General features: G+C 37.4%; 1 protein-coding gene across 1 annotated transcript in view; it reads left to right on the top strand.

Annotated features, from left to right (window-relative positions):
- The window catches only part of rab3gap2 (RAB3 GTPase activating protein subunit 2 (non-catalytic)), a 64,703-nt gene that overhangs the window by 8,285 nt on the left and 35,823 nt on the right, over nt 1–20,595 (top strand). Inside the window, exons 3-14 of the mRNA XM_078404927.1 lie at nt 1,544–1,667; nt 2,131–2,212; nt 4,946–4,993; nt 10,502–10,577; nt 11,658–11,759; nt 12,735–12,834; nt 15,179–15,277; nt 15,847–15,995; nt 16,246–16,325; nt 17,348–17,437; nt 19,585–19,724; nt 20,162–20,378. Of these exons, the coding sequence (XP_078261053.1) occupies nt 1,544–1,667; nt 2,131–2,212; nt 4,946–4,993; nt 10,502–10,577; nt 11,658–11,759; nt 12,735–12,834; nt 15,179–15,277; nt 15,847–15,995; nt 16,246–16,325; nt 17,348–17,437; nt 19,585–19,724; nt 20,162–20,378 (1,307 nt within the window). The remainder of the gene's footprint in view (nt 1–1,543; nt 1,668–2,130; nt 2,213–4,945; nt 4,994–10,501; nt 10,578–11,657; nt 11,760–12,734; nt 12,835–15,178; nt 15,278–15,846; nt 15,996–16,245; nt 16,326–17,347; nt 17,438–19,584; nt 19,725–20,161; nt 20,379–20,595) is intronic.

Genomic DNA, 20,595 nt, shown 5'->3' with positions numbered 1-20,595 from the left:
GGAATAAACGGGTCGTTTTCAGAATGGCAGGCAGTGGAGAGTGGAGCGCTGCAAGGCTCGGTGCTGGGGCCGCAACAATATATATTAATGATTTGGATGATGGAATTAGAAGTAACACGAGCAAATTTGCAGATGACACAAAGCTGGGTGGTAGTGCGAACTGCAAAGAGGATGTTAGGAGGTTGCAGGGTGACTTGGACAGGTTGAGTGAGTGGGCAGATGCATGGCAGATGCAGTATAATGTAGGTAAATGTGAGGTTATCCACTTTGGCGGCATAAATAAGGAGGCAGATTATTATCTCGATGGTGTCAGATTAGGTAAAGGGGAAGTGCAGCAAGACCTTGGTGTCCTTGTACACCAGTCACTGAAAATAAGTGTGCAGGTACAGCATGCAGTGAAGAAAGCTAATGGCATGTTGGCCTTCATAACAAGAGGATTTGAGTACAGGAGCAAAGAAGTCCTTCTGCAGTTGTATAGGGCCTTGATGAGACCACATCTGGAGTGTTTTGTGCAGTTTTGGTCTCCTAATTTGAGGAAGGACGTCCTTGCTATTGAGGCAGTGCAGCGTAGGTTCACGAGGTTAATCCCTGGGATGGAGGAACTGTCAAATGAGGAAACATTGGAAAGACTAGGCTTCTAATCACTGGAGTTTAGAAGGATGAGAGGGGATCTTATAGAGACGTATAAAATCATAAAAGGACTAGACAAGCTAGATGCAGGAAAAATGTTCCCAATGTTGGGGGAGTCCAGAACCAGGAGACATAGTCTAAGAATAAAGGGGAGGCCATTTAAAACTGAGGTGAGAAACTTTTTCATCCAGAGTTGTGAATTTGTGGAATTCTCTGCCACAGAAGTGCAGTGGAGGCCAATTCACTGGATGAATTTAAAAGAGAGTTGGATAGAGCTCTTGGGGCGAGTGGAATCAAGGGATATGGGGAGAAGACAGGCACAGGTTACTGATTGTGGATGATCAGCCTTGATCACAATGAATGGCGGTGCTGGCTTGAAGGGCCAAATGGCCTCCTTCTACACCTATTTTCTGTGTTTCTAAAATGCCTTCACTCTTCAATATTGTATTGAATGGCAATATTGTATATGAATTTTGCCATTACCATTCTGTTGGTTTAAATTAATACTTAAAATTGTGCCAATGTCCTTTTATAATTTAATGAATATTGGTTCTCATTTATAGTTTGACTTAAACTGATGTGTTGACTATCTTTCTGAATGTCTAATCTTTTACTGACAGTATACAGTAAATCCACATTATTGCTTGTTCCAATTTCCATGCATAGTTGAAACCATGCTTTAAATGTATTTACATTCCTCGTCTTTAACAATTCAACTTTTAGACCACTGTCTGCCTGAGAAGTTGTTGCTCATTTAGTCAAATTAAATTCCTGACAATTTATTTTTTCATTTTGATGCTTCAGTTTCTTTTTAAAGTAATGAGAGCAGCCATTTTGAATCTGTTTAGCAACCCCCCCCCCTAAAACCAGGTTCTATCAATGTGTTTTCATTTAGCTTTAAAATTTGTTACAGAAGGAAAATAAATCTTCAAGTAAAGCACCATCTGTATCATGGTTACAAGACTGTGTGATATCATTGTCACCAACCAATGATCTAATGGTGATGGCAAGGGATCAGAAAGCCGTATTCCTTGTGCGTAAGTGAAATTCCTATTGTGAACTTTGCACCATTTCACTTAAAGATACTTTAGTTTTAGTGGTTTATTCTGCTTGAGTATATAATTATAATTGAGTAGAAAGTGTAGATGCTGGAATTCGGAAATAATAAATTCCTGCTGGAAATACTCAGTTCTTCAGCATCTTTGGAGAGACAATCGGAATAATTTTTTGCTATCACCATGCTAACTTAAAACAAATTGGATATTTATCTTTTTGGTTTTGATTTAAGGTTGAGTTTGAGTAATCTGAAATATGAAACCTGCTTCCCTTTGCATAGATATTGCCTGACGTGGACATTTCCATTATTTTTCTTTTTTAACTTGATTGCTTGCAAAGGTATACATTTTAAATTAGTGAGTTCTGCTTGTAAAATTAAAATGTTAATAATGCTTCCAGAAATAATTTTTTCAAATCTGAGTGTTCACTTTAATTGTATTTTAGCAAAATGGAAGAATAATGAAAAAGGTAAAAATGAAATGCAGTATTGTGTTACCTGGAGCGGTGCTTTGAATGTTGAAGAAGGGTAAGCATACATTAGAAAAAGTAATTGATTTATTTTTTGTGCTTTTGAGAGGAATAGATCAGGTAGATATATATCACAGTCTTTTGCCCAGAGTAGGGGAATCGAGGACCAGAGGTCATAGGTTCAAGGTGAAGGGGAAAAGATTTAATAGGAATCCGAGGGTTAACTTTTTCACACAAAGGGTTGTGGGTGTATGGAACAAGCTGCCAGAGGAGGTAGTTGAGGCTGGAACTATCCCATCGTTTAAGAAACAGTTCGACGGGTACATGGGTAGGATATGTTTCGAGGGATATGGACCAAGCGCAGGCAAGTGGGACTAGTGTAGCTAGGCCATTGTTAGCGAGTGGGCGAGTTGGGCCGAAGGGCCTGTTTCCACACTGTATCACTCTATGACTCTATGATGGTTGCCTTCAATTGGAACAATCATGGACCAAAGCTGTACATATGTTGAATAGTAAAAACAAAATTGCAGATGCTCAATCTAATTTAATCTGATTTCTGATAAAGGTTAATTCTTTTCCTCAATCAACAGAAGTTACTTGAGTATCTCCAGCATTTTTGTATTTGTTATTTTTGTGTGCAACTGATTCTTTGTGAGGGTAAACCTGATCACTTGCCATTAAACAGTCTGTATGTAAATCAACTAGTGGTCTGTCACTCTGGTTCACAGGGTCAATGAATACCATAAAGTTAGCAGTCTGACAGATGTAGCAGAATACTTGCATTGATTTTAACAACATCTTCCTTCTACCCTTGCATCAAAATTGGGATTCCATAATTCCTTTAGTTTGCATTAGGCTGCTTTTGTGGTTAGAGATATTGTAGGAGCCATTTTATGTTTATTAGCTATCTTAGCATATTATCATATTACTTTGTATCCTGCTGTATTATTTTTAGACACCAGGGGGTTGTCATGAGATATTACTAGTCTTGCGTATATGGACTGGGAGGAAACATGGGAGGGGTCAGAATTATGACCATAATTTGCCCTGCACTGAGGCAATGCTTCAATGTGATACCAGGAGCCTGCTGACATGAGGTTCAGCAGGCCATACAAGTAAAAACGAGGAGTCTGCTGAACGTAGGGATTTGGCGGACCATACCAGACGCCTAGCCTAGCCTACTATAATATAGGGTTTAGTAAGTCAGTAACAGGATATGAAGTAGTGACGGTGAGATACAAAGTTCTTATCAAACAAGTCAAACAAACAAGTTAACGACGGGAGATATACTTACCTGTTTGTATTTCTACTTCAATAAACGACTAACTAACTGCAATGTCATGAAAATCTCTCTTGTTATTTGCATCAAGAACCATCACTCCTCTCCTTCGTCAACGATAAGCTTAAGGACTTTATTGGGAAGGTCTAAGTTGCCGCTACAGATATATTATGGAAAGCCAGCAGCTGTGAAATGTTTTTGATTTGTCTTAAATAGATTGCTGTTAGATCTTAGTTGTGAGCCAAATGTATATATTTTTTTTTGAAGGTTGAAAATACAACCCTTTGAATGCTTTATTGGATAATGGGAATGATAAACTACTTTCCCAAGCTTTATCAAACCTCATCATAGTGTATACTTAATTTACACAAGCTCCCCTTATAACTGTCATGAGAATGTAGTTATTTTTAAACTCCTCACAAATGTTTGCAACTTCTTCCAAAGAACGTTATGGAAAATTAGATTTTTGTAGAATGAGACCAAATAGAAAAAATATATATTTCACATAATCGATATTAATTGATTCAGTTAACTTGTTAAAGTATTAATAACAGGGTTTTCCCCATTAGTGAAATTCTTACACAAGTGTTTTTGTACAAAAATTCTACATTAGGAAAAATATGACACTGGGAGTAAAATTAATGGCTGAGATCATGTGATCATTTGTGAGCTGCCCTCATTACTAACCTCTTGAGAAAAGATTATGTATACCTTGTGGTTCCACTTGTGGGGGGAATTGTCACCAGTTATACAGATCTTGCCTATAATTTTTCAGTAAAATCTGGGTCGATTACTATTGACCATCTGTGAAGTGGATAAGATATTTAAAATTTACAGGTATATTGAATTGGCCTGTAAATTTCCAGTAATTCGTCATTTGTAGACTGCACACCAAAGATAATAGAGCAGAGCAAGATAGACCACTCGACCCTAAAAACCGTAGTATGTCATGGCGCCATTTTAGTAGGCAGAAACTTGCAGAAACATTTAAAAAGAAAAATAATAAATCTGTGAATTGATAGATGAGATATATTCTGCATTTTTATGGTATTATCACACATACTGTTCCCCTAAAACACTGATGACACTACGAGAGACACAGTGAACGGCGGGTTTGCCTACTAGAATGGCGGACGTTATGCTCCTTTGCGTACTACACTTCCCTTTAGGTGATTTCAATGGAATGGTTCATCTTGATCCTCTAGTATCTTTGCTGCACACTGATGTCTGGCCTGCCAGCTGCTTTTGGTGTAGGGTTTTGCTTGTTTGAGCCTTTTTCCATAATTAGAAATTGAACCAAAGAGGTTGGGTTACATTGGGGCAGTGTTCAACATTCTAAAATTGTGTTTTATATAAAATGTCAAGTTTAGTTTTCTAAGTAAAAATAACTTAGTTCTGGTTGTCTAACTTCACTAAACCATGATTTGAACTCCTGAATTTCTTTAGTTAAGGTTTATAATAAGCCATAGATATTAAACATCTGATATGATTTCCTGTTTTTTTTTCTTTCAGTGAATGTGTCAGTAGTGCTATTTGCATACCCTTAGCAAGCCAGAAGAGGTAAGTATTTTTATTTGAGGATCCTGGTGCAGCTACATAAGTATTGACAAAACAAAAGTCACTTACAGTTGATCTCATTATTTTACCAACATTTTGGTTAGAAAATTCAGCAGCTGAGACTGGTTAACATAGATCATAGAATAGTACAGCCCTTTGGCCCATGATGTCTGCTCTTTAACGTGATGCCAAATTAAACTAATCCCTCTTGCCTGCATGTGATCCATATCCCAACATTCCCTGCATACTTGTGCCGATTTAAAAAGCTCTTAACTGCCACTATCATATCTCCTTCCATTACCATGCCTGGCATCAGGCTCAAGGCACTTACCACTCTGTTTTAAATGTAAAAAAACTTGCCGCACACATCTCCTTGAAACTTCCTCCCTCTAAACTCAAAGCTAAGCTCCAGTGTTTGAAATTTCCATTCTGGGCAAAAAGATTTTCATTGCCTACCCATCAATGGCCCTCATAATTTTATAAACTTTTATGAGGTCTCCCCTCGGCCTTTGCTCCAGAGAAAACAAACCTTATTGCTAATACTTTGTAAACTAGGCAATATTCTTCTGCACCCTATCCAAAACTTGCATATCCTTCCTGTACTGAGGTGACCAAAACTACATGTAATACTCCAAATATAGCTTAACCAAATTTTGATAAAGCTGCAACATTATTTCCCTAATTTATATGATCAATGAAGATACAGTCTGAAGAAGGGTCCTGACCCAAAACATTGCTTGTCCATTCCCTCCTCAGATGCTGCCTGACCCACTGAGTTTCTCCAGCACTTTGTGTTTTGCTCTGATATTTGATGCCCTAACTGGTAAAGCATGCATACCATATTGCTTTTTTACCACTATCGTGATCTCTATCTTCCATGACCTTCTCCTTGGTGAATACCGATGCAAAGTACTCGTTTAGTATCTTGCCTAAATCCTCTGACTCCAAGTATAAATTTGTAGAATGTCACTTTTTTAGATCTTCCAGGGACATGTCATGGCGCTCTTTGGCCCTCCAAATTCCCAGGTGATGCAATGAATATTGTAAAATCCTTATTATCTTTTGGTACATTATTTATTTAAAACTTAATGACCTGTTACTTTTACTATTATTTATTAATATTGAGGTGCCACGTGGGGCATCGGGGAAGGGAAAGAAAATAGTAGCACAATGTGTTCTCACAATATACTACATTTAACGTGAATAAATTGAAGTACAGGTGCTCCTCAACCTACGATGGGGTTATGTTCCGTGAAATCCATCGGAAACCGAAAATATCATAAGTCGAAATGCATTTAATACACCTGATCATGTGACTGGAAGCGAGCTGCGGCTCGCTAAAGGGTCGCTGCCGTTTGCAATATCGCAAAGTCAAAATATCGTAAGTCGAAGCATCGTAAGGCGAGGAGCATCTGTATGTAATCCAAATCTTCGAAAAAGATGCGATGTAAACAAGCCAACATTAGATGTTATCTATTCACCGTCCTTTTAATAAAACTCGTTCCCAATTCTGGCTGTCGTTATTTTTTTTCTTGCAAGTATGTGATTGGTTGAGTAATAATTGCTTTCAAACACCAAATCCTTATTTTGCAATTGGCTCTGTTGATCAGTAACATTTGGTCTTCACACCCCAAACCCATTTTGATTTGTAATTTGGGTCCTTATAAGGAGATTATTTATTTGCCAATTATGAGATTGCATACACCTCTTTCCATTATTCTTGATATATCACATTTAGTTTAATTAAAGATGGCCTAAGTCCTATCTTTTAATACTGCACGTCATCTATTTTTATTGATTATTCCTAATTAAACTGAAAAATTAATGATGAGACTATGAAGTCTTGACAGTCTTTCAGCTGATTCCACGGTGGCATTGGAAAAGAAATTTGCCGTGCAAATTGGGATCTATCAAGCGGATTAAACTATGGTCTCAATGGACAATATGTATCATTCAATAGTAAAATTATTTTCTTGCAATCTATATGCTTGTACCTTGGTGTGTTTCTCACTACCATTAACATCATGACAGGGTCAAGAATGCAAAAGAACAGGTCATACACAGCTGTGAGATGCCAAACAACTGCTGAACTGTTGGGAGATACAAGTGAATAATAAGGTTCTAGCATCCTACATTAACCAATTGATCAATTCTACTATATTAAAATTTTGTATCCAGCTATGTTGTATGCAATTAACAATTACGAGTAATTCAGAAAGCTACAAACATTCCCTGTTGAGGATGACCATGTCAAAATATTTGCTTAAAATACTCAAAGTTATTGCAACTACTTCAGGCAGAACTGCCAAAAGGATAATTAACCTCCTTAAACATTCCCGTTCCTCACAGAAGTCATTCTCCAGTTAATTCAATTAGCTCCGCGTGATACAAAAAAGCTGCCTGACCTGCTGAGTGACTCCAGCTTTTTGTGTCTAACTTGAACTATCGTTAGCCATTCTACTTATTGCATCACTTGCTTGGTAGTTATATCTTTTAACAGTGCTGTTAAGTGACTCCAATCATTGGTAATCTGCTAAGGTCAAGTTGAGTTTTTTGTCATATGCACGTATGATGAGGTACAGGTACAATGAAAATCTTGCTGCAGAGCATTGTGGTTACACACAAACATAAATGACACAAATTATGCACATTCTACAAAACAGTGAAAGACAGCAAAATAAAAACCATGGCACAAAACACAATCGTAAAACAATCATAATATGAGAGGTGATCTGTAATGTTCTAATGCTGAGGTAGGATTGGGGTCGTCTAAGTTAGTTCAAGAATCTGATAGTTGTCGGAAAATCGCTGTTCCTGGAACTGGTGGTGTGGGATTTCAGGCTTTTATGTCCTTTGCTGATGGTAACAATGAGAAGAGAGCATAACCTGAATCATGGGGCTCTTTGATGGAAGAGGCCACCACAAAGAGAATACTTTCTACAGTACATATGGAAAAGTTCATTATAGAGTATTTGGTGACATGCTGAATCTCTTTCTATTTTAAAAGTGCCGCCTTCATCATTGCATCTAAGTGTTATCTATGTCAGGTCATCTGAGATGTTAACATCCCGGAATTTGAAGCTGCTAACTCTTATCGCTGACCCACCAATGAAAACCGGCGCATGGTCTCCTGGCTTACCCGTTAAATCCACGATGAGTTCCTTGATGTTTGTTAATGTTGAGTACTCAACCACGTATTCTTAGTCTCTCCTGTACTCTGACTTACCACCACCTGTGATTCATCCAACACAGTGATGTCGTCTGCGAATTTATAGATGATCATTAGAGCTGTGCTTTGGCACACGGTCAGATGTAAAGAGAGTAGACCAAGGAGGTCCAAATGCACTGTCTGGTCTTGCTGTGTTAATGGAGAAGATGAAACTGATTGAGATCTGCCAGTGAGGAAATCAAGAATCCAGTTACAAAGGGAGAACCAGAGGCTCAGGATTTGGAGCTGGGGGTATTGAGCTTGGAGGCGATAATTGTTTTGAAGACCAAGCTTTAGTTGATGAAATGCAGCCTGACTTATGTGTTCCTGTCAGTCAGATGGTCCACAGTAGAGTGGTGAGCCGGAGTTAGCATCCGCTGTTGACCTATTGTGGCGATAGGCAAATTGGCATGGATCCTGGTTATTTCTGAGGCAGGAGTAGATTTGTGTCATAACCAACCACTTTATTATGATTGATATAAGTGCAACAAGATGGTAGTCATTGAGGCAGGTCACTGTGCTCTCCTTGGGCAATAGTACAATCAATGCTCTTTTGAAGCAGGAACTTCAGACGGAGGTTAAAGATGTCCTGAAAATACTCCTTTGGACTTCTTTATTCTCAGCCATATTTACATCATCCATCCAAACATTCAAAGAACTGAATTCCACAGATGACGTGAGAACTCTTGTCCTTGCCATTGAGACATAATCTCATCAAGTTGAAGAATCTTTGCTAAGTTGTAACAGTGCATCGTATAAGTGGTACAAGGTGCAATCATGGTACACTGGTGGTGGAGGGAATGAATATGTAAAATTGCGGATTGAGTGCCAGCCAAATAGACGTACACTAGATGTCAGGTTGCTTGAGTATGCTTGGATCTTTCATCACCCAGGCCAGTGTTGAGTCTCGAGCTATAAAATACATGCCGTCTGACCTGCTCCCTTTTTTTATATAGTTGGTTCAGTTAAACTTTTGGGCAGTATTGATCAGAGGATATTAATGCAAAATTCAGCAAAGCCAATTTAATTTTTTCTCCTGATTTTAAAGAAAAATGACTGTTGCTTTCAGCAATTTTGTCCCTGCTGCTACATACTCTTATTTAATCAAGCTGTCACCTAACACCCTAAATATTCCATACTCATAATATTTTCATGAGGAAAATGTGGTATTTGATCAACATTTGTCAAATCAACTTGATTTTGCAAACTATGGTCATGTTTAATTCATTCTACTTTAAGAGCATATATGGTCATAACTGAATAATAAACACCTACCATTTCTTGGGTCACAGTCCTTGAATAAACAACACTAAAATTATTTTGCAACTATGTATGAAAGTGTAAATATTTCTATCTCTGCTCTTGAGTTTCTGGGGTCAATTGTCATTGCTGAATCTTGGGTTCTAACGATGGAAGAAATGCAGACCTCTGCATGCATGTATCATTTTGTCTGATCCAAGTGCACCACAAATAGGTGGCTAGTTCTTATTGTTTGAACTTAAAAGCCAATGAAATGTTTGGAACCTGGTCGAACCTGGAATGTGATAATGGTAATATAATCTGTTTTAGCAGTGCTAATTGTCAAGATAAGCATTTATTTTCTGTATCCTGGTTATATGTAAAACAATAAAGTTCTGTGGTTAGATTGATAACTTAATAGGTGCCTCCACATGGATGGCTTGTGACTGATGAGTTTCCTAAGTGAGTCGCCACTTTTACTTGAAGGAGAAAGTGAGATATCACTTGATCCCATTGATCAATGAATAGCCCAGAATACAAAACCTCGTGTCCAATCGTTCACTCGAAAAACAAAGCTGTCAGTCAAGCTATGGAGAGAATGAGAGGCCTGTACTCTCGGCCTGATTTACTCTAGTTTACTGAATAAACTAACTAAACTGGTGAACTGCACCAATGGCCTCTGCACTTTGTTGAAGTTGTTGTCTTAATAATGTTCAAGGATATTGGCTAAATTGTTATGATTCTTCTCCCTACTTAAGAATAAGTGCACAGAATTTTTAATGCTCCTGGTGTAGAAATCAGCTGGGTATTAAATTTAACATCACATTTGAAGGAGTCTCTGATACTGCTCCTTTTCCACTGTTCAAAACTATCAGCCTAGATTCTTGTGCTAAATTTGCTTGATAGTTTTCAAACTGTTGAAGAAGCAAAATGTCACAGCTACACTTATGGTGAGAATGTGGCCCAGAACATGATAATAATTTTGTAAAAACTTGTTGCAGTGCAGGTTATGATTTAATTCTGAAAATGCTGAATTAAATAACAATCTCTTTTACAATTGATAGAAGTTCCACAGGACGACCAGACTGGACATGTATAATTGTTGGTTTTACCTCTGGATATGTACGATTTTACACTGAGGTAATTAATTTAAATGTTTACTTTGAAGGGAATTCAAACATTAATTTAAAAAAAATTCAGATGAAATATTTAAGTTCAGTTAATTTAATCAGTGCTGCTGGAGCTCACCAGAGCGCCCCTCTGGCACCTCTGTAAAAGAACCCCCAAAATAAACAGCAGGCAATTTTAACTAGTGGGGAATTTAACACGGCCGCTCCGGCACCAGTGACAGCTCCGGCACCTAAAAAATCAGCACTGCAACACTGAATTTAATGGAAAATTTTCAATCATGCTCTACAGAATGACATAGCTTTCCAGTGACCTACATATTATTTGAGTTTATGTTCACCTCAGACATATAATATACACCTGGAAATTGTTTGTTAACAGGTTGTCTATTTGCCTATTGAAGATGACTGGCCTTCCTTCATCTTCTATAACAAAAAGGCCCAGAAGGCAATATTTATCCTTGATCACACTTGTGATCCAGAAAATGTGCAAGAAATTGAAGGCTCCACACTTTTGGGAGTTTAGTGGGGTCTCTGAGTCAGACGTAGCTGAGATCTAGATCCAGATTTTGTTAACTCTAGAGCCAAGTTGAATAAAATAAATCAGAGGCCCCTTTGTAATAATATAGTAGACGACAATGTATTTATATTTCAGTTTGTAGGATAAATGCATCAACAAAACATTGAAGTATAGACTAAATAAATACGATAAGAACATAAAACATAGGAGCAGAATTAGGCCATTTGGCCCATTGAGTCTACTCCGCTATTCAATCAGGGCTGATCTATTTTTCCCCTCAAACACATTTCCTGCCTTCTCCCATAACCTTTGACACCCTTACTAATCAAGAATCTATCAATCTCCACTTTAAAAATACCCAGTGTCTTGACAGGTCCCATTTGCCTGTTTTAGATCCAAAGTTACAGAATTTTTAAATGATATGCAGTGTCAAATTGCTTTCCCCACAATTCAACCCATCATTTATTAAGTTAATGAAATGTATTAAACCTTTTTTTCCCCCCTCAAAAATGCTGACATTGGCAAGTATGTTAATTTCCATTTTTCACAAGCATTTCCTACTTTTTTGTGCAGAATGGAGTTCTTCTTTTGGCCCAACTTTTAAATGAAGATCCAGTTCTGCAATTGAAATGTCGAACCTATGAGATACCCAGGCATCCTGGTGTCACAGAACAGGTAACAAACTTTTGGATAAATGCTCTTTGAATATTGACCATTCGTAAGCATCATTAAACTAGATAATTTTTGAGTTAGTAATTTTTCTTTGGATGCCTGACATAATGTTTATATCACAGTAGTTAAATGCTATTGGTATTGAAAAAATGACCAAATTACTTAGTTTGCATTTATGGTGGAGTGTTTTCAGTATGAATAGATTGCAGAGGCAGTACAGTTCAATATAATGAAGTTGTGATGTCCTTTTTCCATATTCACATCCATCTGATTAATATTATAAAACTTGTAGAGTAGCCTCAAGTTACTTTCTGCAACATGTGAGTTCTCTATTGTTTCCTTTTGAAATAAAAAAAACGACAAGTCCTAGTGTTCCGTGCTTGATGCATTACATATTAATAACATAGAGCAAAGTGTCCCTGATACATGGAAAATTATCAACATTTAAAATTAATTTCCATGGTTGGTTCATTTTTGCAAAAAATAATTTGCATTGCCTGGAAGTGACGTTGGCACATTTTTAGAGCTATTGAAGATCTTGTCATATTTCAGCCTGCCAATTATGATCATGCCCATGTGCTCGAACACATTTGAAAAATGTGTTAATCAATATTAAAGGAGATGCACAATAATTCTTTGGATAGAGTGCATCTATATATTTTGCCGAGCTGTTATGTAATTGTGCATGAATAGTTCCAGTGGGTCAATACAGTTTTTGTTTTGTAAAAAAAATAGCAATTGTCAGTAAAAGGTATTTCACCTTGCTGTATAAAAGTAACTAGAATGACGCTGATCAGAGTTGTTTTGCCATACTTATGACAGACAATGTGTAAAATACTCGGGTACATTTTAAGTAGATCTTTTTTAATGTGCTGTTTTTGAAAAAAAAGTAAATTATCCTGATACCTCGATTGTTGACTCGAATTGTAATTTCCATTTCCTTCCTTCCCACCTCTTTTCTCCTTCTCTGCTGCAAAGCATGAAGAACTGAGTATTCTGTATCCGTTTGCCCTTGTGACAATAGATGGATTCAGCCTCTTTCAGTCTCTTCGTGCCTGTCGAAACCAAGTAGCAAGAGGTACTTTCTAGAAAGAAAAATAAAGGTTTTGTTTCGTATATTAATTAAAGTAAAATGTATGTTACATTTTGGGCTTCTGTTTGATATGGCTTTATGCTAAATTGATGATGCCATGTAATGTGTCGGTGGCACTGAGCAAACTCCTGGACTTGCGTATCATTTCCGAAGAGCATACCAGAAAAATTATTTAGTTATAAGGCATTACCTGATAGATAACAGAAAACATTTCTTGAAATAATACACTCGCAGCTAGGATCCTTTCATCGACCCATGTAGTCAGGAGTTTTAATTCCTTGCAAAATTTATATAACTTTAAAAATATTTTCTGCTTGGTTTTAGGAGAAATGTTGCCTGTATTTAATTTTTGTTTACACCAGATTATTCTTTTGAATTGAAGACTGTTCCATTTAAATCTGACTGTAGAACCAGGAAATTACAAATATCTGCCTTTGCAAGAATATCTGACTTAATTTGCCCTTTTTTTCTTGGCGAATGCATATCAAAAAAAATATTGTTGCTTGGAAACACTTTAATGCTTCATGCTTGTGAAAAATGCTATCTCTGAGCTGTGGTGCTCATGTGAAGATCTTTTGAGATTTTGAGATCAATTGTTTTGCTAAGTGCTTAATTTGCAGTTTCCTTAACACCAGAATAGTGATTTTTGTTGAGTTAATTTATGATGAACCTGGAATCTTAAATCATCTTGCATAAATATATTTTATGCATTGAATATGTGAAATGCACAAAAGTAGAATTGCTGTGTGTAATAAAAAATCAGAAAATCAGAAAATGTCACATTGTATGCCACGTTTCAACTAAACAGTTATTCTGTTAGGTCATGACTCATAAAATTATTACGGCGCATTTACTTTATCTTGGTTCAAAACATTTTATTTCAGTTTTGTACAGACGTTGGAAGTGTTATTGTATCTGTACGATTATGCGTTCTGCACAATCTAGCTCCAAAATATCACTATTAGTGCTTGAGGTTAATATTAAGCACTATTGGAAAGTAAATGGTAGAAGCGGAAGCACTGAGATGAGGCCATAGCCAGGCAAGTGGATGAATGAGGACATGATGTCTAGTAGTGGCGGATTGTGTGTGACTATGTAAATCCACAGCCTCACAACCCTGTGTTTTATACTGTCAGATTCCGGGAGCCTAAACTTGGGGCTGTTTTACTGTTAAGGGAATTGTGTATAAAGTATTCATCATTATGAAGAAAAAAATCTATTCATTTTTAGATCATGATCTCTTAGCAAGAACCTGGACCTACTCTAATTTTCTACCGCCACAATAGATCAACTGGGGTTGTGATCTCACTGGCTCTCCATTCTGCACAGGACCACTTGGACAATAAGAACACTTGTGTCAGGCTGTTGTTCAACACCATCATCCCCTCCTAACGTTATTAAACTCAGGGAATATCCATATATAACTGGATCATCGACTTCATCAACGACAGACCCCAATCTGTACGAATTGGCAACATTCTTTGACTGTATGACATAGAATGAGGTCATTTGGCCTGTCAAGTCTGTGCAGGATCTCAACTCGGTCCCATTCTTCATTTATTTTCCTGCTTCCAATTCTCTCTCTTGCTCACCAACACCTTCATGTTGCTAAACGTGATCCTGCTTCTGATCCTGATCTTGCTTCATGTTTGTCACTCGCACACAAGGAATAACTTACCACCAGCATGTCTTGGGGATCTGAGGGGAAACTGAAATATCTAAAAGAACCGCACACAGACAGCACGACAGGGTAGGATAAAACCTGGGTCGTTGGAACTGTAACTCTGATCCTGCTTCACTGTGTCTCAGTTGGGATATTCTAGTTGCCAAGATGAGCATAGCTTCAACAACTCAAAATTTAACTCTAAAGAGTCTACTTGATTGGCGCTCCAGTAACCATGTTGAACCTTGATTCTCTCTTGCACCATGACTGCAAAGTATGTGATAAATACTGACAGCATCGCTGTAGCTCAGGCTGACCCTTACATCACTGACCCTCTAGAACGACAGATCTTTAGGCCAAGAAGGTGCCAGAAACAGGACAACATTTTTGTGTACTGCCTCAGAAGAAAACAACTTTTTTTAACACTACAATTGTTGCACTCTTTGACTTATGAGAAACTCATTCAAAAAGCAATGCATCAAACAGCTATTTTTTTGTGTTCCTTGCATTGTCATATGGTTCAGTTTACCTGTTAATTTGAGCATTGCCAACGAACTTTGTCCTTAATATATACCAAAGGACAAATGTGGATAATTGCAGTAGCTTCCTCGTAAGAAACAACATGATTTGCTATCCTTTTTTTCTAATTTGCACTTATTTTTACAGCTGCAGCTTCAGGTGCTGAAAGTGTGCAACCTCCACCTTTAACATACAAAAAATGGGGTTTACAGGACGTTGATATGATTGTGGACCATACAAGCATAGGTAATATAAAATTCCATTCACATGAGCAGAATAAGCTTGCTGACAAATGACCTTTGCATTCATTAAACATGCAGCAATATTTTCAAGTAAAATTGGAGACTGAGCAACATGAAGTAAATGCATGAAGTAGATAACTAAAAGCTTGATCAAATTAGTAGTTTTAAAGTCACGTATTAAAAGGCATGGTTAATTGAGGCAAAATGGTCTTAAGAAGGTAACCTTTGTTTGACGCTGTGAGTAGTTTAGCCATCACATCTGCCACCATCAATAGGAATGGACTTGAATTATTTGAAAAATAATTTCAATTGCTCCAAGTGCATTTATCAATGCGTCTTTATTTTCAGTATTGCAATAACACCACTTTATAATAGTATTTAGAAATCTGTTTCCAAGACATGCTCTCATTTTCTGTTTTATTTTTTATTACTTAGGGGAGGATGCATAATCAATAGAAAAGTAAATATAAGTTGTTCAGAGCAATTACATCTCCCACCACGTTTTTGAAATGATTACTTGCAGTATGGGCATATTTTCACTTGTGTCATTATGTTCTCTACCTTTCACACCAGGAATCATGACCCTGTGTCCATTTGATCAGTTGAAGACTGCTTCTATTTTAGGTGGAGTAAATGCTACTGTAAAGAGCAGCCCACCAGCCATGTCAGCATATGTAACAGTTGGCTCTGGTCCATTCACAGGTTTTTTCTATGCTTTGGAGGTATGCATGTCTATGACATTGTCTTCATTTAAATTGCTTATTTTCCAACATTTTGTGTATTTAAATGGACTTTTGTGAATGGTAATGCATCCATGGAACAAGTGTTTTTAATTAAATCACCTTAAACATAGAATTAAAATATTTCACTGCAAAATATTTCACTACATTTGTGCTGGCAACATTCTGAGACTATTAGTTCAAAGATGTCACATCTTCAGGATTTTCTGACATGCTGTTTGTTGGGTTACAGGGTAGCACTCAGCCGTTGCTATCACACGTTGCTTTAGCAGTTGCAAGCAAGCTCACAACTGCTTTATTTAACGCGGCTAGGTAAGGAGCAATCTTTTTGTTGACGTTTAAGTTTCACTATAACTATTATTTGAGATTTATATGCCATGTGAACTGTTCTAAATAAGTTTGTCCACTTCCAATGGCATTGGCTATATTTGTGTCATAAATGGCTGTTAACAGTTTCTATAAATATGCTTTTGAAGAAGGTCAAGGTGTTAAGTTCTCAAGCCTTTGGAAAATTTTGCCTCCTAGACATTATCACATGCACAGAAATGAGCCTTTGGCCAATCATCGACCATTAATCCTATATTAATGATAATTTTATTCTCCCCACTTTTTCCATCAACTGCCCACTTTCTTGTCAACCCTTCCCTCAGATTTTACCACTCACCTACATGCATGGGACAATTTACCGTGGCCAATTAATCAACCAATCTGTATGTCCCTAGGATGTGGGAAAAATCCCATGCAGTCACAGACAACATGCAGACAGCATCTGAGCTCAGCATTGAACTTGGGTCTCTGGTGCTGTGAGGCAGCGACTCAATAAACTACATTACATGCCTCCCTTCAGTGATCACTGGCACAAGTGCCTTTTGTGTTCCTACTATAACTTTTAATCCTCCTGTGTTCAATTGTATGTATTTAATCTACATGTGGTGGGCCTTGTCATGTGTTTACAAATATATCGATTTCAAAAAGTGCTAGTTGACAATATAATAATGTTTATTATGGAATCAAGTAGTTAGTGAACAAAATTTAAAATGTATTGGCAAGGCATTAAATGGAATTTTGTCCATGGAAAAAGTTGTTTACATGATAATATTCAACAACATTTAAAACAATCTTGAACATGATACAATCGGTTTTCCTTGGATGGTAATACGAATATCACTGTACCTTAATTGTGACAATAAAAGACCTTTGAAACATACTGTTTAGTTTTGTAAATAGTATCGAGGAGATATTTAAAATAAATAAATGCTTGGTTGGCAGACTTCCAACCTACTTATAGCTTACCTCACCAAGTGTTACATGAGATCTTTTGGTACATTTTCCAGTGGATGGCTTGGCTGGAAAAACAAACATGATGAAGAAACAGTACAAAAACAGAAACCAAAAGTTGAACCTGCAACGTCTCTTCCTGTAAGGTGGGTAAATTGTATGTGGGTGAAGTGATGTATAGTGATAACAATTTGCAACATGCAGCACTGTCATAAAAGGTTTCTCAAGAAACTATGAAATCTTGCAATTATTGACAGCACAGTTGAGAAGAGGACTGCTTTACTTATCAAGTTTGTGCCAGCTCTTTTCAAGTGCTATCCAGCAAGTCCCACAAGCCTGCCATATAGTATTTTTTGTAGAACATTTCTCCATAAGGTTGATATGAATTTGTATGCAAGAACCTATCACAGTATTCCCAATCTTTTTAGACTTTGCATTTAAAACGTTTATCCCCTTGCATTGTTGCATACAGCACGGAAACAGGTCCATCAGTCCAACTAATCCATGCTGACCGATGCCTCGTGTAAGCTAGTCTGATTTGCCTGCGTTTGATCCATATCTGTATGAACCTTTCCTATCTATGTACCGACCCAACTGTCATTTAAATACTAATATAGTATCTGCCTCAACTACCTCCTTTGATAGCTCTGGGTGAAAAGGTATCCCCTCAGGTTCCTATTAAATATTTCCCCCCTCAGTTTAACCCTATCTTCTCTGGCTCTTGGTTACCCTTCATGGGGTAAAAGTGTGCATTCACCCAATCAATTCCCCTTTTATGTACCTCTGTAAGAATACCCCTTAGCCTCCTGCACTACTAGGAATAAAGTCCTCGTCTGCCTGAACTTTTCCTATAGCTCAGACTTGAGTTCAGGCAACATCATCGTAAATCTTCTCTGTAGTTTAATGACATCCTTCCTATAGCCGGGTGACCACAACTGAACACAACACTTAAATTTTCAAGAGAGAGTTAGATTTAGTTCTTAGGGCTAAAGGAATCAAGGGATATGGGGGAAAAAGCCGGAACAGGGTACTGATTTTAGATGATCAGCCGTGATCATATTGAATGGCGGTGCTGGCTTGAAGGGCCGAATGGCCTACTCCTGCACCCATTTTTCTATGTTTCTATGTTTCTAAATGTGGCCTCACCAATGTCTTGTACAATTCTAACATGACATCCCAACTTCTATACGATAACCTTTGTGACAAAGACCAATGTACTGAAAGCCGCCTGTACCACCCTATCTACCTGTTATTAATAGTAGATAATGCTCTGGTTATTATTCCTGCAGCCAGTGGAAAGTTTAACCTGAATTAAATCTCCTTTAAGCTTTCTATAAGGAAAATAACCACTGTTTCTTCAGTTTACCCATATAATAACAATCTCTAGTCCCTCAACATATTCTATCGTAAATTTTTACATCTAATGCAGTACTTTCATGTTCTTTGTTAAGCATGCTAGCTGGAATTGGGCTCAATAGTCCATTGGAGCTGACTATTGTTTTGTATATGTTCAGCTAAGATTCCTGGCTTTTTGTACATTATTCCTCCAATTATTAAGTGCAGGATACATTTTCTTCATCCATTTTCTTTGTCAACCCATCTTGTTATCATTAAAGATTTGTGCACGTGCCCAGTCTCTCCTTCCCTTCATAGAATTGTTAGTGCAGAGGAGGAAACCAGTCAAGAGAACTTGATTGGCATTCCTTCTACCAGCGTTCATTCCCTCCACCATGTGGTTGTACTCAAGCATCTTGTCGAAGTATCAAAAAAACCCTCTTACTCTTGTGCAGTCGAGAAGGATGAGGGCATTAGAGACATGGGATACAGCAATCTCTAAGTTCGATATGATCCGCTGTTGGAAATAGATTGATAAACATTAATTGTCGTTGGTTCGAAGTCCTGGACATTGTTGTGATCGGATGCGAGCATCAGTTTTACATATACTCAAACTTTCATTATTGTGTTTATTTCTTACCCCAGCTGTCCTCGAAACTTCTAAAATAGCTTCTTGGGCACTTTTTAACCTTGCAGAAAATCTCAGGTTTCTCCGTTTTACTTATAACTTTGATTGTTGACTCAAATTAATATTTTTGCAGTTCTTGTGCCCATAAGTTCTTAATGTATCCTCTTGTGTCTTGCAGTATTCTCTGTCTAAGGATATCTAGTGTGGCCAGCTCTTAAACTGACTTGAAATGGAGTGTTTTTCCCACAGAATTTACAAATAGCAATGGCTACGGTGTCGCAACTCGTAGAAAGGCCAGTTTATGCATTATTCCATTTTACCATTTTATAGGTTTGGGATTCCAGATTCTCGTCGGCGTGGAGAACATATTTGTTTATCACCTTGTAACACACTGGCAGCTGTAACAGATGATTTTGGCCGTGTCACATTACTCGATGTAGTAAGAGGAGTAGCAATACGCATGTGGAAAGGTGAGGATAACATCCATTTGCAACTAATTTAACAAATATTCCAAGTGCTTTGCTAATTTAATTTTTAACTTATTATTTCCAATTATCCAACACTGCAAACAATATTTTTAAATAGTAATTCTGAAAGGAGATAATACCCTAATTAATTAGGCACATTAATCTTTCTTGAATAATTTGGATTCCTTCTATGCACATATATGAGGTGTGTGGGATAAATTGTATAATAATAGCATTTCTGTTCATACCATGCTTGTTTAAACTTTTGGTTAAAACCCAAAGACATTGCATCTGTTGAGGCTAAAGCAAAGTTGCCAAGCCACTCTTGGTATTCGGCAGGAAGATAATATATTTCATCCAAATGGCAAAATATCTGCTTAAATTCTTCGGAGGGTTGAATGTACATGCTGGATCTCCCCTTAATCTAATTTGTTCTCTAGGGTATCGTGATGCAGAGGTAGGCTGGATCCAAGTGGTAGAAGATCTTCATGAAAGAGAAATCGAGAAAAGTACTGTGTCTCCCTTCAGCAGTCCCACAGGTCTAAGACGAGTGGCTCAATTCCTAGTTATCTATGCTCCAAGGAGAGGAATCCTAGAAGTGTGGAACACTCAGCAAGGCCCGAGAGTTGGAGCATTTAATGTTGGAAAACATTGCAGGTTTGTGTAGTTGAATGTTGTCTGAAGTCACTGTATTTTCTTTTAGATCTTTGCTGCATTTGAATCCATGGAAGGGAGCAGAGTCCTCATTTTGCATGCTAAAGTTAAGGTATCATGAATATATTTCCATTTTAAAGGGAGAAAAGTAATACTCTTTATTACCTTATGGTGGAGTAAAAGGCTTCTCAAATGAACTCTTGAAATCTTGTACCTTTTC

Source organism: Rhinoraja longicauda, chromosome 9 (genome assembly GCF_053455715.1).
Source record: "Rhinoraja longicauda isolate Sanriku21f chromosome 9, sRhiLon1.1, whole genome shotgun sequence".
Taxonomy (NCBI): domain Eukaryota; kingdom Metazoa; phylum Chordata; class Chondrichthyes; order Rajiformes; family Arhynchobatidae; genus Rhinoraja; species Rhinoraja longicauda.
Note: the sequence above shows the minus strand (reverse complement) of the source record. Positions and strands in the feature narration are given on the sequence as shown.